The sequence below is a fragment of the Austrofundulus limnaeus genome, unplaced genomic scaffold (genome assembly GCF_001266775.1).
Source record: "Austrofundulus limnaeus strain Quisiro unplaced genomic scaffold, Austrofundulus_limnaeus-1.0 Scaffold65, whole genome shotgun sequence".
Classification (NCBI taxonomy): domain Eukaryota; kingdom Metazoa; phylum Chordata; class Actinopteri; order Cyprinodontiformes; family Rivulidae; genus Austrofundulus; species Austrofundulus limnaeus.
Genome location: NW_013952467.1, coordinates 1,934,513 through 1,952,796, shown reverse-complemented (window position 1 = coordinate 1,952,796; position 18,284 = coordinate 1,934,513). Strand labels below are relative to the sequence as shown.

Sequence of the window (18,284 nt, the reverse complement as noted above, 5' to 3'; positions counted from 1 at the left end):
GAGGAATGTTGAGAATCTTATGAAGTCACACTTTTACCAGAATAAAGTAGTAATATCACCAGAATAAAGTCAGAATATTATGAGAATAAAGTCATAATATTACCAAAATAAAGTCAAAATATTTTGTGGATAAAGTCATAATATTAACAGAATAAAGTCATAATATTAACAGTATAAAGTCATAACAACATAAGAACATCTACATGAAACAACATCTTACTATTGCAATAAAATGAGGAATGTTGAGAATCTTATGAAGTCACACTTTGATATTGGTTTTACAAGTAAATAAATACTTTATCTTTTAACACATCAATTGATTAACAGTAGCAGAAAAAAAAAACAATTGTACAAAGTCATGCATAATTAAATGAACTGCTAGAAACTTCACTGTTAAAGAGAGCACGCTGTGATTAATGTGTCATCTTCATCATCAGGTATGGCTTCAGGAGTCCTCCTCACCTGGAGCTGAAAGCGCGGCCTAAGCTGGGTGAAAGGGAGGTCACTCTGGTTCATGTGACCGAGTGGATTGAGAAGAAGTTGGATCAGGAGTTCCAGGTGCTCGTATATGCATGACTGAGAAATATAAACCTTACTCAGCGTGAACGGGAGGATAATTTAAAATACAATGTGAACCTTTTGTTTCCCTGTTCTTTAAAAAAATACTTTTCTCTTCCTGCAGAAAATATTTGTGATGCCAAACATGGATGACATATGGCTACCTATAATGCACTCTGCCATGGATACACGCTTGATTGCCAACTTGATGACTGTGACAAATGATGCCTTGAAGGATCCGGAGCTGCAGGAGTCTGAGGTTCCCGACGTGAAGTCTGCAGACCAACATGTGCAATGACTGACACTTCAAAAGAATACAAGTAAAAAAAAGAAAAAAGAAAACAGTGCAGCCACAGGCCAGAACAGGTTTTCAACAGTTTTTTAAAATCTATATTTCAGTCCCATTGTTGCACCAGACTCGTCGTTCTCTCTCATGAAACACAATTTAAAGGGACAAGAAGACTATTCACCACTAATGTGTCATGGCGGATCAACAAATAGCCATTTCAAATCAGCTAGAGGAACCATAATACCTGTGATGTACAGCTGTACCAAACATGATACTCGTGCAGTGTCATTTTATTTTTGTGTGTGAAGTTAGCAGTCGAGTGGATCCTTGTCGCTAAAATTAGCATCACCAGAACTCTGTGGCCTCTTGGTGAAGAATGTGTGAAAGTGAACGCCAGAATCTGATGACGATTTAGCTAAAAAGCCACAACACAACAGTTAAAGGGATAATTCTAGTATTTTTAAGTGGTGTTTTGTGGAGTTGTCAATGCATTTCTTACTTAAGGTAGAAACCTGAACATTTTGGAATATCAGAGAGCAGCTGACAGCAAGACAGGAAGGGGATATTGTTCTTTTGAAAGAAAACTTTGACTTTAAAGACTTTATGGCGTTTTGTATGGAATCATACATGTAAACTCATTTAGACGTTTACCTGTAGGCTTACAAAAATCCGTATTTTTTAAGAAAAATTCATAGTACTCTTAACATGATACAAGTGGATGGGGGGTGGGGTTCGGTGTGGCATTACACCGCCCACCGCTTCCTTGCTAAAAGGAACAGCCAAAGATTCAGTTTTAACTCAAGAAAAGCATTGATTCTGGCACACAAGCTGGGAGGTGGTTATTGAATTATATTGTTTTTCTAAACATTCTACAGGCTGAGATATAAAATAAATTTGAAGCTGAGTTTTTGTAAAAATCCATGAGCAAACCTTGAATTGAAACACAGCCACATTTTTGTTGTCGATCCGGGGAGTTGAACCAGCGGCCTTCTGATCACAGGCTTCTCCAACACCCCTCCCAGCGTAAAACATGGCGGGTGATATGCATTTCCTTCTTTTGAAGCTTTGAAGGTAACCTTGCTCAGACTGCTAGCCGCTTGATTTTCTAAAATGACAATAGTGATATACTGCAGGTAGGATACTGACTACTTTCAACTCCACACAATAGCACTTTAAAAAAATCATACACGTCAACCTCTTCGGACGTTTACTTGTATAAAGAGCCTCAAAAATCTGTAAATTTTGCAAAAAATCCGTACAACTCACACCCGCAGGGGTGTGGGTCTGTCGGCTGCGGACATGAAAGCGCCCGCTGCGAAGCAGGAGGAGAGGAGAGCGGAAAAAGTTCAAAACTTATTTTCTAGCAGCAGAACAGGTTGGAAGATGGCCGTTTGATGTTATTGTTTTTTAAAATCATCCTACAGGCTGACATGTTTGAAAAAATCCGTGAGATTGCCCTACACGTCCGTATACCTGCAAAATTACATAAACTCCTTATAATTTACGGACAATCCGTACAAGTTGACATGTATGAAAAATATCCAAACTATTCCTTTAAGCCACATGTATTTCCTACCACAKCTTTTATCAACTACACACACTGCAGCTCGACATCAATGCAAAGCAGTCATTAAAACATGGTGGACGCTGACCTGTCAGAATGTTTTAGTGAATTTGCTCAAACTGACGTAGAGGGATTCTATATTTAAACAGAAATGCTCTTTKCATACAGCAGCTCAGTAATATGTAGGCTTCTTGAATGTATGTCAGCTCAGTCGCTGACAACATGCTTTTACGCAGCATATTTCATGCTATGTTCAGAGTTGAGCAATTTTTAAAATTATTCTTTGTTGCCAAAAGTAACGTGTAGGAGGGACAAATAAAGCAATTGGGTAAATGAAATAAAAACTGCTCTCCTGATGTACATTTTAATAAGTGCAGAAGCTGCAGGAAGAGACTGAAAACATCAAACTTTGTTTATAGGTAAAATAAAATGGGTTTTATTAAAATAACATTCTGGATATCAGCCATATTTATTTCTTGTTTTCAGCAAACAGATGCCGGTTTGTTGAGTTTGATTTTGCTCTTCAGTCTTGTATGTGTTTAAAACAACACTGTCTGCTTTTAGAGGTGACTTTATAATTTGATGTTTCGATGTGTGTTGGTCTGTGTACGAGGCAGAAAGTGCCTTTAAAATAATCAAACATTCCTTCATAATGAGGCACCTCATTTCTTGGACTGGTTAAAGAAATGTCTGTGTCATTCCTGTGTGTCAGGACACGCCCTTTGATTTGAGCATTTTGTTCATTTGCAGTGATGAAAATATTAATTGCTGTTCGGTTTAGTAAAATTGCAGAATGTTATTGTTCCGTTTATTGTAGGTTAATAAAACCTTTTGCTTGGGAAAGTATGTGCAGCTCTGTGGTTGGAACATAAAATGGGAGATCTTTATATTGTGGCGGCCATCTTGAATCAACTAAAACATATTTCATTGATAATCTGATCATTTTCTTTAAGTCTTGTCATATGATCCATTATATTCAATAAGCAAAAAATTTTGTCACCATTCTACCATCAGTGATAAAATAGATTAATGGTTTGTTCTGGTAAAATTACTGAGAGCCCAAGTATTTTTTTGTTGCAGCCTATTAAGAAAAATGTGTAAATTTATCAGTTTTACTAGATCTATACACACACACCTACCTTTGTAATGTAACTTTTCTTAAATCTGTATTTAGACAAGAAGCTTTTTGATTTTTTTAAACATTTTCCCTTCCCTGCAGCATTTTGATTGTTGCAGCCTAAACAGCTTTTTTTAGTAATCTAACCCATTGCAAATTAAAAATCACTGCAATATTTATGAAATACAAAAATATTAAAATTAAATTACTTCTGCATACTTCAACATCCATAACGTATTCACAAAATGTGTCTTGCTTTAAAAGGGAAACTTGGGAGAAACTGCCAAGAAACCCCAGTTATGACAAGACTGATGTGATCTTGCACTAAATCTTATTCTGTGTAAATGGCAATGAAAAAATGCCATTCCACATCATTAAGTGCAACATWTGTTATCAGAAAGAAAGAGAAAAAAGGCAAAAGTAGGTGGAAATATTTTATTAGAATATCATTTATTCAAGACAACAAACATTAAAGGAAAACTTTCTTCACTGAAGTCGAATCTTGAGCAGCTCAACCTGGTATGTGGAAAATAGCAAATGCATGATTTTAGTCAAAACAATGAATATAAATCAAATTGTATCATTTAACTTTATCAGAAGCCTGGATAGTTTCATACTTACTGCATTATTAAAACTTCATCCAGGTTCAGCTCCTGTGTGAATACACAAGGTTTGTGTCCGTTTAATGTTCAAAAGTTTAATGTTCAAACAGTAACAATAAAACTTGTTTAATTATCAAGTCATGTCAGAATCAGTAGGTTGACTTCATTTTTACATCAGAAGTCTAACGCACTTAAATTCATCATTCAAGAAAAGACAAAGTAGTTTTTACTTAGAAGCATGAWTAAATACGCATTTCTGTAAATGAGAATAATTTTGCAGTCCGCCATGAAAAACCTTACCTGCCTCGTGGCCACGCTGCTGCCACGTGAAAYTGCGCAAATACAATTTATTGCTCTAAATAGTCACATTTACTGGAAATATGAGCAAAAGAAACTTCGTGCACATATTATGCACAATATATATATTTTTCCTTTTTAAAAATAATTTAGCTAGATATAACTGAGYRKCTTTRTTACWACTGTAAAACGAAGCAGCCAGCCAGAAAAATGTCTCCCGGATGTAAACGGTCACTTTTTATAGTACATCCGTGTCAGTTGGTCTGCTCTGATTGGTCCAGAAAAATCTCTCCAGTATGGCAAGTTGGTTGTTCATATAATAGTTAYACCAAATCTTCAAAAATCTAGAAAGCCTTTTGTCCACAACCAACATTGTGAGCATTAGATAACTCTTAATTGACAAAAACAATTATATTGAGAATAGTTGTAAGTTTCATTTTGGATAGTGGTGTGCACAATTCCCCTAAAGCACTAAAGCACTAATAGGGGAACTAATTTCCTGATTAGGGCTTTAGAGCTTTTGCTAATTTTAAAATTTATTAGTGGGTTAGCACTTGCTAAATTTAGAGGCTAAGTTTAGAAGCACTAACRGAGGTCTATAAATGTTGATCAATGTTAATGTTAACAGCTGAGGGTGAAAGCTGTCACTCATTTTGTTCACAGGTGTCACTTATTCACTAGGTGACAATATTTCGACAACATGAACTCAAATAAGGCTGTGGAATGTCAATGAAAAGTCATAAGAGATTAACATGGCAATAAGTGATGTTGTCTGTTGAAGAATGTTCATGGGTTGACTGAGTTATTTTAGTGCTTTAGAATTAACTTTTGCTAAACTTTTCAGTGCGTTAGTGCTTTAGAATTAGGGGACCCAAATAGTGTTTTAGGGGTAGTGGAATTAATTTTTAGATTAGCACTGCCCACCACTMCTAAAATAAAATAAAAAGGGAAACTAATCTTAATGTTTACGATGTAATTTTAAATGTCCAGTCACCGTTTTGTTTTGTTTTTTCCCCACTTTGTACCCATAATTTTGTGACTACATAATGGAGCCTTCTGCCATAGTTTATTGTCGTACCCTGTAGTATTGCAGTTTTTTTTTTGTAAAAATTCTAACAAAATTTTAACCTAATTCTAAAATTATATTGTTTAAATTTAGTTAAAATTATTTGAACTTTGTGGCCCCAATTACATGTCTAAATAAACACAAATAAATAAAATAAAGTCCTACTTATGGTAAATGGTACATGGACTGAACTTACATAGAGCTTTACACAGTCATTCACTCATTCACACACACGTTCACACACTGATGGTGATAAGCTATATTGTAGCCACAGCTGCACTAGGMCACACTGACAGTGGAGGGGCTACCATGTACCGGTGCCCCCGGGCCCTCTGACCACCATCATTAGGCAAGGTGGGTGAAGTATTTTGCCCAAGGACACAACAACTGAAGCAGCTGGGACAGGGGGTCGAACCAGCAACCACTCCACCACAGCCGCCCCATTTAACATTTTATGAGATGCTAAATCATAATTTTGAGATACAAAGTCARAATGACATGAATATATCATATATATGTCATGATTTTGTTGTGCTAAGTTATAATTATGCAAATTAATTATGGGATGCTAAGTTACAATTTTGAGCAAGTGTCTTGTGTAGTGCCAAATAATCCTTATYATAACTTTGGGTCATCATTTTGACATAGTTTCACAGAGTTTGAGATACTAAGACYTAATTGTGACACAGTAAGTCATAATTATGATACAACATTTATGAGATAGCATAGTAGTCTCTAACAATAATTATATAATTTGTTTTTGTTTTTATTTATTTATTTATTCATTTATTTATCTATTTATTTATTGAGAAAGTGAAAATGAGCTTTCAAACATATGTTTTCAATGTTGATGATTAGCAATAATATATTTGATCTAGGAGGAATGTGACATTGATTTAAAAGTCAGAGATCTGAGAGATGTGGTTTAATTATATGCTACAGCGGTCTTCCATACAATCACCCCTCCTCCACTCCTGTGGATTTCAATCCCAAAGTCCAGCCCCCGCAGTATTAATTTCAGGAAGAAACAACACCAACTCTGTCTTCGGCTGCTGCCGCAAGCGTTTCAACWTAGATAAAACATTCCGAAACCTCTACTTTTGCTCAGCCAAAACTCGTCTTCTATGTAGCCACCGATCTTCCGGACCAGCCAGCCGTCTTGACCCGGTTCGAGACCAGAGAATATGGACTGGCGAGTGAACAACCAGGTTCTGGTGTGCTGCGTTTTAGCACTGCTTTGCTACGCTGGGCACCCACAAACGGTAAGCAGCTAACTGGATAACCGAGCTTAGACAACACGAGGTTATAGTTAATACACTATTAGCTTGACTTAATTTTTTTCTGTGTCTAGTCACAAAATAAAAYCATTTSTCTTTAATTTGTTGAAGCTGAGAGCCTCTCTGAACGGCGCGTGTTGACATGGCAGCTGTTAGCTAGCTGGCTAAAAGCAATGATTTAGCCTAGAGACAATAAAGTTAACTTTACTGACCCTTTGAAATTAAATACATTCATTACATTGTTATTCTAGTTTTAGTTATTAAAGTAGCGTATAATTAGAACATGAATTTTCATTTCTTTCTTATGTGTTTATCTTATTTAAGAAATGCAGCTTCTTCGTATTGAGTCACCAATTTTGCATATTTGTCATCCAAAAGATTGTAAATGGACTGTAAATTATAGAAAAAGGGGCAAAAGAAGGTCATAACTTTAGATAATGTGTTTTTATCAAAGACTTTGTGATATTGGGGCTTCACTCATTTATCAAAGCTTATAAACTTATTGCTACAATGTTATCATGTTTTGTATCATAATACGATATCTGCTGTAGCTTTACATTATCGTGAGGTCACACAATCTGCAGGGCCACATAATTTACTCACAGTTTCTGTGAGATGTTTTGATCCCTTTGACCCAACAGCTCAGTCACCCTCACACACACCTGCATCAGCACTACCAAGAAATGTTTGTGTTCTTGACCCTGACATGTGCTGGAGAATGACCTGTTGTTTCATGCATGAGAAGTGAGGTAAAACAAGAATCTTGATCAATCTGCTTTAAGATAAAAGGCTTGTTTCCTACTAGCATACCTCGTTTGTACGTGCAAATTGAAACATTTCACTGCAGGTGGTTGTGTCTCATGCTAGGAGGACAGGTGTGCTCAAAATTCATGGCATTTAACGCAGGTTCAGATAACGAATCCACACAAAGTTTAAGCAATGAAAGACCTAGCATTCTTTCAGGGGAATGCYTATCACCTAGACTTTCATGCCAGAGTTAACTTGGATCCTCTTACGGTGAGAAGAGACAGAGTTACAGCTGTTTCTGTTTAACCTTGCAAAGTGCATTCTGTGCAGGATTCTTGTGTGAGCTCTCACATGACCTGCCGGCACTTGAAGTAATTGTTGGGGATGATACTCGGCTACTACCACACCAAAGTTTAGCTTAAAATCTTTGGTTTCCTCTGTTAGTTTATTAGAAAGRCTGCAGGTGGATTCAGGATGACTTCTTATAGACGTGTGTGAGGTATGAATGCGTATTAATGCCTATACAAAAAACACAAATTAAGTCATTTTCTCTACCGTGTGTTCATCTAATGAGTAGGGCTGTGTATTGGCAAGAATTTGGCGATACGATACATATCATGAGAGAGGGGTCACGATACGATATATCCCGATATATTGCGATACTATAAGCAAGGCGATGTATCGCCATATATTGCGATTTTTTTCGTCCAAAAATTCTATTAAATAAAAACCTCTTACAGGGGAAAAAAATGAAAAACCAAAATTCATTGTCTCAGAAAATTCTAATATTACATAGACATGCTTTTGATACATTTAGCTGTGTTCTGCTTTGTATGCATTTTATTTTGTTTCATATTTCTTATTTCATCCATGTTTTCAATTATTAGACTAAATCTGACAATAAATAATTTGAAAATATATTTTTTGCAGCTTTTAGTTTTTAATAATAATTTACAATATATCACCCAACACTATAACAATAGCCTCTACCTCAAGAGGTAGAGGAGCCAAATGGCTGGCTCACTGCTGCCAACTAGTGGTCAGAGGCTGAACTACAACATAAAAATGAACGGCTGGCAGGAAAGTTGACATTTTAAACCTTAAAAAAATCGACACAGGGCTTTAGAATATCGATACAGTATCGGGAAATGAAATATCGCGATATTTCAGTGTATCGATATTTTCTTACACCCCTACTAATGATCTATGAGTACAAGCTCATTGCAGCATCTTTGTCAGTTGCTGGTAATATTTAGTTCTTGCCTTTTAAACGTAGTGTTACACCTTTATAATTGTTTTTATCTAAACTTGGACAAATGTCTGTCTCAAATGTAGTTTTATCTTGTTGCTCAAGCACTATGACAGTATTAAGTGATTCGATTTTGTTTCCGTGTTCAAAAAGTTTTTTAATCAGACAGTATCTTATATCAGTGGCTTGGCAGTGCCTTAACCGATGGTGTTAGCGTACAGGCCAACACGTAGCATCCTACTCTGAAGCAACCACACACATAAGAGAACTTCACAAACATGTGATAAAACATTAGTTTTAGTGATTGACTTCACACGTGAAGTCCTCCGCTTGTGGCGTACGCTGCCACACCTGCTACACTTTGTATTTTCCAACATCCTCATAGTTGTGATTGTTGTGCTGCTCCTGAGAGAGAATCAAGACAATTTCTGTAGACTTTCAGATTTTATTATATTTCTAAAGACCGTGTTTTATTGGAATTATTTTTGATGACTCAGTGATGTTGCTGCAGCTCACTTCCCATGACAAATAAACAGATGTGTGATCTTTTTTCTTTCTTTCTTTTTTCTTTCTAGGTTCCTGTGTTGGTTTTTCTCTGCACCCAGAAAGGCTGCAGAATGATTGCTTATTGCTGCAGACAAAAAAAAGAAAGAAAAGGGTTTAGAGCAGAGTTCGGTTTTTAGGACACCCATTTAGTTTTCTATCTCAGTGAACTTATGATATTTTTGCACAAATTTAAATCTTATCAGCCACCATCTCAGCTGGCCACAGGGCTCTCAGTGCTGGGTCGGTTTAATTCATCCAGTCTTTTTGTTTGAGATGTTCTGSTTTAGAAAGAGCAAAAAAGAGGCATGGTGCACACGTGCTCCTGAACTGTTTGTTTAAACGTGACAGAACGCCGCAGGATACAAGCTGTCCTGTGTTCAGCGTTAAGGTTTTCGAGGCACAGTGACACTGAACTGACCGCTGATAAGAACCATCAAAGTGCGTGCRCCTTTCATCCACACCTGGCCACGTTGCAAAAGAGAAAATTATGATCTTCGAACAAGCAAAAACGTTTTTAGTTGGACTCAGTTTTGCACGATTTCACAACTCTTATTACGCAARAACACATGTAACACTCGGAATGAAGAAATGGGAGGTTATGCATTATTAGTTTTTACCTCAGTTAAACTCTAAATCACATTCATTGTGAGCAGCAACGTGTCGAACGCTTCTGCATATTCATGACTTGTTGAATGTTGGTGTCTGTTGAAAACCACCAGGCCAACAGATGTCTGCAAAGTCATTTGTTTGTGAAACCAAAAACCCAGCTAGAGGTTTTGAGGAGCCCAAAAACAGATTATTTATGTTTTTTTTCCCAGCACACTTGGGTGAAGAAGCCAGTGAGAACAGTCACAGGTGCACATTATTGACACAAATGCCTGTATAGGATGTGTGAGGCTACAGGAGGGTTTTAGTGGAAGGAAAGAGTTTGTCTGCTGTTAGAGGGAAGCTTTTGGTGATTATTTTGTCTTGGTTTCTGTTCAGTTGGCAGTGATGTGAGTGACCTTTCCAGACAATAAGACGAATAACTAAGAGTGGAATGTTATAAAAATACCATTCTGCTCTGTTTGGTCACTGAAACTTTATGTAGGGGAAACACAGGCTGTGTGACTGTAGGTGGACACACAGGGATTCAGAGGCAGTAGTTGCACCTAAACTTTATCTGCCAATGAAGGTGGTGAAGATCTAAAACTTAAACCTTTATGTAGACCTAAAGTGTTTTTTTCCCCATGTTTTTAAACCCATTTTGCACTGAGAAGCCTTTAAAAAAAGATTTTTTGAAACCAGTGCTGAATGTTGTCACACAGTAAAGAAGCCGTTACACTTGAAAAAAATTACACTATTGTTGTGTTATTTAAAAGAGGTTGTAGTTTGTTTTATTGCAACTCATATTGTTTGTGGTGTTAAATAAACTGCAGTGGAGTTGATTGATTGCATTGATTGCAGTTTTCTGGACGATTGCCGATCTTTAAAAATTCTGACCTGCTTATTCGATTATGGCCGATACCTATTTTTTAAATAGCCGATACTGTGCTAAAAGGTCACAATACACCTTTAATGTTTCAGTCTTATTTTATTGAAAAACACAGATAAATGCTCCAGAAACGATTCAAACTTGTTTGAACATTGCTTTAGGTAGTGCTCACAGCAGAGCAAAAGAGGACAGTGGCTGATTTTCAGACCTTTGTGGAGGAAGATCTTTTCCACCAACCTTACCTAAGTATCAATCTCCCAATTAAGGAAACTGGTGCTACAAGTTGAAACTGGTAAACTGTGTTGTTTTTCTAAAGGGGCTACTTGCACTACTTTTAGGGAAGTCAACACTGCTGATTAATAGCTCTGTGGTTTGGCATAATAGTGGAACCATTCTGTCTCAATTTGAGTAGATAACAAAGTAGTAAGTAGTACTAGTAACTTTTGAGTWGGTAGTTTTGAAAGTTCATATCAAATAAAGCAACATTAAAAATGCCTAACTCTTAACTAGAGCACTATCGTACAGTTAAAAAAACAAAAAGCTACATTTTCCATCAAAAGACTGACAAGACTGAGTTTGTTTTATAAGTTGATAAATAGTCCAGATCTCTCCAAACCATCACTTGACCTTTTCCTGCTCACTCTGAGACGTTCATGGCAGAGTTAAGAGTTTTTGGAATTCCTTTAGTAGGCGTCCGGGGCACATTTCACCCACAGTGTTTAATTCTGGTCCAAACCGTGGGCATGAGGTTGGATGACTTTGTTTTTGTTTTCTTTAAAGATGTTCATTATTTTTCTCTTCTTCCTTGACAGGTTTAGACTAAATTTGAGACCATATAAGCCACGTGTTCCCTGTTTTTGCTTCCCTTGTAAATAACGTTGCAGTGTGTGTTTGGGGGGGTACTCAAATTATACCAAAAATCAGACTATGTAGAAACAAGTTGCGTTGAGATCGTACGATGGGAAGGCAGCTTTGGAAGAAATCCAGAGAAGGGTGCTCCTATGGCGTGGCAGCCTAATTATCATCCGTGCACTCCTCACATTGTCCTCCAAAGAATCCGTTTAAAAAACAAAAGCAGCTTTTCAAGAAATACTGGATAATTGGAGTCCAGCTCCTACCAGTACTGTTGTGTTATCTATAACAGACTTTTAGGTGCCGACACACAGAATGTTGTATAAACTCTGCATGATGTCATGACCATGTTCAGGACTTTCTACACAACCAGAAAGCACAGCTCACCTTTTACAGGACATTTAGCTGTAAATTAATTCTACACTCAGTGCTGCAAAGATTTTAGTAATTTTTGTGAAGCGTATTAATTTGAAAACTCACCAATGAAAATAAAAAAACAGACATTGATATAATGATTTTTTTTAAACCTCCTGGTGGCCCTGGGTCAAAATGATCCCTGAGGCCTTAGATTTCAAATTGAAGCCTCAGGGRACATTTTGACCAAGCAGGAGACACCAGTTTATAGGGGAAATACAAGTTCTGTGACCAAAAGGGACATTTTGAGCGACTCACTGGTGGCGGCTGCGTTTCCTTTCCATCCCCGACATAAAGCGGCCTCTTAAGTGTTTTCATTTGTTACTTTTTGTCAAGCTTAAGAGCTTCTCAGCCTTCCGAATTCCATTTGCATCCTTTCAAATGCTCAGAAGCGTGTTAGTGTTGTTTTCAGTGAGAGAAAACCATTACATGGGTGAGCCACTGGGGATGTTAAGTGGGATTTGTCCACAAGTTAAATCAATACTACTATGACTTAGCAGAACTCCTTATCTACTTCTGATGTTTCTTGTAGTGAAGATAGTGACGTTAAAAACATTCATTTTATTTATTCATGATTGACCTCTTGTTTCACTTGACTTTTTGTATTTCATTAGTTTGAGTGTTTTATGTGAAAGCATGTCTGAATCTGTATGAATTATTGCCAGTGAAACAATCAACTCTTAATGGTAAAAACAATGTTTTCTTCACGCAATAACGTCAGTCAGACAAGCTAGCATCCTCTGCCAGACATCTTTAGATGAATAATTTCATCATTTGTTGTATGAGGATAAGCATTACCAGACTGATTAGTGATTTAAGTCATTATTCCCTGCCTTAATGCAGGCGCACGTGTTCCAACAGAACCTGCAAATTAAAATGGTGTCCAGCCATTTTTATTTTATACGTCTGCCAGTTAAAAAATCAGCCATGCTGTCATATTTTTAAATTTAAAATCAAAATGCGTTATGATTTTAAGGGTGTATTTATTTAATTTGTGTGTGTGTTTTTGTGTGTAGGGGCTTTGCAGTGCCAGCACAGTGTCCCTTCCTGAGAACTTGCTCTTTGTGTCTACTTTGGATGGAAACTTGCACGCTGTCAGCAAGAAATCAGGCTCTATCAAATGGACTCTGAAAGAAGGTAAGAGGAGAGGATACAGTCAAGTGGAAGTGTTTGTTTACTCTCTGCTTTCTTWTGTTTTTTGTTGTTGTTGTTTTACCCACAAAACTGTAAGAAGCCATAGTTTTGGCCTCAGGGCTGAGGCCTTGTAGGACTCTTTGACACAAGGGCAGCAGGACAGTTAAGACAAATTTCACACATTCTCGCATAAAACAATGTCCACAATTAAAAAATAATCTGTATTATACAGTATATTGTTAGAAGTTTTTCTAAGATTTAATCTTGCATTTATGCCATGCTCGAAGAGGCCACTCAGCCACGTTTTAGACGTGAAAAGTGGGTAAATATTAACCAACAGGGGGTAAATATAGCCTCTAATCAAGGTTGGTGTTGGTCAGAATTAACCACTTTGCTGTGATGTCACCTGCACACATGCAGCATGTACTATAGTTACCACCTAAATGCTTTGCATGTCTGAGGATAGGCCTGTCATGGTAATGTTTTTCTGGAGGATAAATTGTCTTAGAAATCATTGTGATTAATGATAATATAGTTTAGAGACAATTTTAAACTAATAAAATATAAAATGATCRACTTCATTTAAATTTATTGTGTGATTGATTTATGGCTTATCACAGCAGACCTACTTGAGGATAGCATTTGATAAGGTAAACTTAGAAAATAAATGTTTCAACAAAACATTCAGGGGTGCACTTGGTACACAAAACTTTAAGACTCCTGTTTTTATGCATAATTTCAAGCTCACATTTTGTAAAATGGATTCCAGTTTGCAAAGTTCTGCTTGAGTCCATTCAAAGAACCAAGTCTGATTGTGAGGCAGAGGCAGCCTCCTCCACATCATCTGTTTTCCTGGAAGAGCTACTGAATATAAATTTCACCAGTTCGGTCCCAGGCGTCAAGCACACCTGTTGTGTTTCACTCAGGCAACTGCACATCTACATAATACAGAAGAAGCAGAAATCTTTTGCTATGGTTCAGTGCAGACAGAACATTTTAATCACAAACATGTCGTATTACTGTTTACTTGTCTCACCTCAGTGGTTTTGCAAACATGCATTTATATTTCAGCCATTCAGGTTTAGCGTTCTTACACACAGCATAAAACCATTGTTTTCTCAACACCCTCTCCGATTACATTGGCTGGAAACTAAAGCTTGTTGAATACAGTCATTTTCCTCCTTTGGATTATCCCACACCTAACCCCCGTCATTGTTGACCCCTTTGGGCACCACCACAGAGATCAGCCCCACCTGGTRCACACCCAGTTTGTTCACACCTGTGGGAGGTGTGTGTTTGTTTTGGAACAGAAGAGGATTCACGTTTTAACAGTAATGACCAGTTTGGTAACGGATTTGGAAAAAGTATGCAAAATCAAACATATACTTTCATCCAACAAATCATTGGTAAAACACTTTTTAAATAAGATTACAATCTGTAAAACTTGATTTATTTTAATATCCGACTAAGCTGTAATATCTTTTTATATAATTTTCATTCTGGCCTATTTAGATGAATGTTTGGTCCTAAAAAGGCTCATCAGCAAGGTGTAAGATATATTATATCATGTAGCTGCTTGTGGTCACATCAGTCAAAATGCTTCTGGCATCGTTGTTGTCGTGTTCAGTTTACTCACAGAACACCACGAGTAAATATATCTGCCTTTCATGTTTGTTGCAGGAAAACTCACGTTCATTTGGACTTTGAGTCCTTGGCAGCTGAATGTCAGCAGCGCTCATGTCGTTTTTCTGACTCAGCTGCCACTGGCCGTTTTTCTCTTCATTGTTTGATGGGATTCTTGTCAGTCCTGACTTGCATCTTGTCTTCTTTGCTCTTCTTACAGATCCAGTTCTTCAGGTTCCCACGCACGTAGCAGAGTARGTATCAGTTTGTAAAGATGCACATACATATTGTTATATAAAATCTATACAATAAAACAGTATATGCAGATTGTGGGTACAGGTCATGCTTGTCTCACTGTCCCTCAAACTATTGTCTTACATAATTTGTTATTAGTTCAGAGTTGATCTGCTCTTTTTGTCCCACCAGGCCAGCATTCTTGCCAGACCCTAATGATGGCAGCCTGTACTCTCTGGGAGGGAAAAACAGCGAAGGCCTCACTGTAAGAGGAAATAACTTTTTATCAGAATTTAGAACGGTCACTCTTAAACACCTCTCAGTTCCTTGTTCTGTAGAAAAATAGTCATGCATCCGCATTATGAAATTGTATTTCTGGCGTATAGAAGGTATTTCTTTCCTTTTTTCCCCTGTTGTTGACTACGTTAAAATGTGTGGATATTTGTTTTTCTTTAACAGAAATTGCCGTTCACCATTCCTGAGTTGGTCCAAGCCTCGCCCTGTCGCAGCTCTGARGGAATACTTTACATGGGTAAGACTCATTCATAAAAAGTCGTTATCCTTACGTGTGGGCAGATCATGTCTGTTAATCACATTTTCTAAAAGAGCAGATGTATTCAGGCTCGGGCAGAATACGATGCATTGTCTTTCCTCTACTAAACCTGCTGTTGCGGCCTCAGCTGGTTTGACTTTACAACTGTTAGCACAGGAAAGATTATCTGTCGTTTGTTTGAGCAGAAGTCGGTTATATTTCCCTACCTGCTGTCCTTATCAGTGAGTCTTCACTCAACTGAAGCTACTYCTGACACACACACTTAAAAATAGTCTGAATCGAGCTGTCGTTTATCTCTGGTCTTCATCAATAACATCCTCTGAGTGACAGAGTATTTCTTAGCTGCGTTTACAAATAAATGTCCTATAAAAGAAGCAATATGCTTGACTTCTTAATATAAAACCTAATAATGTTACAGTGWATCAGTTGTTTTGTATAATTCGCTGCATCACTTGGTCATTTTGACAGTTCTCTACAAACAAATTTTAAAGGGTGGTATTATGCAGAATCAACTTTTTTGAGCTTTATATCATGTTATAATGTCATTCCCTCATCAAAAACATACCCAGAGTGTTGCTTTGACTCATTCACGTGCCGAAGTGGGAGTGTCAGAAACGGTAGGAGGTTCTTAAAGAGACATAGGCTAATTTCAAGTCATTTAGATAGGCTATGATGAAAAAGTGTAATTGAATTTAACACATTTACTTGATTGTACCCACCCCCACAAAAAAAACCAAAAAAAAAACCAGGAAGTTAATAAACCATCTGCTTGCAATACGTTTTTAATAACATGTATAATGTACAACACATTTACAGAATACTCTGTGTAAAAGCAGTTGAGAAATAAACCATATAGATGATTGTTTGTGATTTTAGTCTAAGTGAAAGTAACAGCTGTAGTAACAGAGTCAATAAACCATTTCCTCTGTGTGTCTGCTCATACGCAGGTAAAAAGCAGGACTTGTGGTATGTGGTAGATCTGCTGACGGGTGAAAAACAGCAGACTCTGACTTCTTCCTTTGCTGAGATGCTTTGTCCTTCTTCATCTCTTCTCTACCTGGGACGCACAGGTAGAAACAAAAGGAACTACGATGGTTTTTGCAACCAAGTTTTTTTTTTTRCATCTGTAGGATCTGGATGACCAGTGCGTTTAGTTGTATCATCGAATTCCAAACTGTTTATAAACCTTCTGTTAATCTCTAATGCCAGTTTATCTAATCTGTAACCTAATCTAAACAACTCCAACTCCTTATTGAGCCCTTGTGTTTTTAAAGGACTGTAGCTGCAGCTTTATGTAGACAATGAAGAGTGTGAAACCCCTGAAAACTGAATTCCCCAAGTCAAGCTTCACATTGTAAAAAGTATCTGTTGGATTTTCTTTCATTGTTTCATTGTTAATACAGCAGAAATTCAACACTGTTTAATTTGTTTCTTATGTCCAGATACTGATACTTAAACCCTGCCTTTTGTGTTTGCTTACATAAGTAAAATCATGTCAACGTTTTTCTCCTTTTGTGCTTGTTAGAGTACACCATAACCATGTATGACACAAAGAGCKGAGAGCTGCGCTGGAATGCTACCTATTCAGATTACGCCTCCACCCTTCCTGACGATGACACCAAATACAGTAAGTTCTTCATCATTCTGGCTCACCTGTGTTTTTAACGTTTTGTTGAACAGCGTCCATCAGCTTGTCTCTCCTCTGCAGAGGAGGCTCACTTTGTGTCCAATGGTGACGGGCTCGTCGTGACCGTGGACAGCGAGACCGGAGACATTCAGTGGGTCCAGAACTACAACTCTCCCGTGGTGGCCATGTACATCTGGCAGCGTGAGGGTCTCCGCAAAATCCCACACACGAACGTTGCTGTTGAAACGCTGCGTTACCTCACCTTCATGTCGGGAGAAGTTGGCCGCATCACTCAGTGGAAATATCCATTTCCAAAGGAGACCAAGCCCACAAATAAATTCATGTAATTTCTGTTTTTGCACCAATCGCTTCTAAAGCAAACACAATAGATTTTGATCCTGATTTTAGAAAACAACTTTATTTAGTTTTTGTATTAAGTTTTATTCTGCAATCTGACTTCAAGAACAAATCCAGGACAGAATTATTTAAATATCTAAATCTGTACTGTTCAAAAGTGGCCTGTTTCAGCTCCGGTTTCATTCTGAAGTARGGTTTTATTTTTAATCATGGTGTCCACACCTGCTGCGGTAGAAAAACACAAACAGGACTGCTTGAACTTTTAAGAGTTCCTCCTTTTTTGTCAAAGTTGACAGGATTTTATATTTATTTTTATTACTCACGGCTCAGTTCTGTTTTTAATTTTTTTATTTTTCCTGAAGTAATTTTTTTATTGCACTTCGTTTCAGGGCCACCCTGTATGTGGGTAAATACTCTACAAGTCTGTATGCGTCTCCCTCTCTGGTGCACGATGGAGTTACTGTTGTGGTGAGTTTATTRTACAATGCTGCTTATTTTAACAAAGTGTCATTACATGATAAGGGGAAAATCAAATGTAATGCAAGTTTATTTTAGTGCTCTCAAGCATTTTAGACCTCATTTTTCATTAATCTGTTTACATATTTCATGTTTTCTTAATTTGAGTTATTCGACAAGGATTTTTATGCRATATCTTGTTCCTATAGAGTCTGAGTTTGTCCCAGTTTGAGTAAAGACTTGTTTCC

General features: G+C 37.3%; 2 protein-coding genes and 1 long non-coding RNA gene across 4 annotated transcripts in view; 2 read left to right on the top strand and 1 right to left on the bottom strand.

Moving 5' to 3' along the window:
* The window catches only part of tex2 (testis expressed 2), a 28,836-nt gene extending 27,948 nt beyond the window's left edge, over positions 1–888 (top strand). For both annotated transcript variants that reach the window (XM_014010146.1, XM_014010147.1), the window contains exons 14-15: positions 438–558; positions 683–888. In XM_014010146.1, coding sequence (XP_013865600.1) covers positions 438–558; positions 683–856 — 295 coding nt within the window. In that variant the 3' untranslated portion in view covers positions 857–888. The remainder of the gene's footprint in view (positions 1–437; positions 559–682) is intronic.
* Positions 889–3,949: 3,061 nt separating this feature from the next.
* LOC106518750 (uncharacterized) lies at positions 3,950–4,655 on the bottom strand. The gene is made up of 3 exons (XR_001310359.1): positions 4,431–4,655; positions 4,150–4,181; positions 3,950–4,044 (listed from the first exon to the last, which is right to left on the bottom strand). It is a non-coding gene; the product is annotated as an uncharacterized LOC106518750 (long non-coding RNA).
* Positions 4,656–6,493: 1,838 nt separating this feature from the next.
* Positions 6,494–18,284, top strand: part of ern1 (endoplasmic reticulum to nucleus signaling 1) — a 21,467-nt gene continuing 9,676 nt past the window's right edge. The window contains exons 1-9 of the mRNA XM_014010140.1: positions 6,494–6,755; positions 13,069–13,189; positions 15,030–15,063; positions 15,236–15,308; positions 15,503–15,575; positions 16,544–16,666; positions 17,122–17,223; positions 17,305–17,566; positions 17,970–18,048. Coding sequence (XP_013865594.1) covers positions 6,678–6,755; positions 13,069–13,189; positions 15,030–15,063; positions 15,236–15,308; positions 15,503–15,575; positions 16,544–16,666; positions 17,122–17,223; positions 17,305–17,566; positions 17,970–18,048 — 945 coding nt within the window. The 5' untranslated portion in view covers positions 6,494–6,677. The remainder of the gene's footprint in view (positions 6,756–13,068; positions 13,190–15,029; positions 15,064–15,235; positions 15,309–15,502; positions 15,576–16,543; positions 16,667–17,121; positions 17,224–17,304; positions 17,567–17,969; positions 18,049–18,284) is intronic.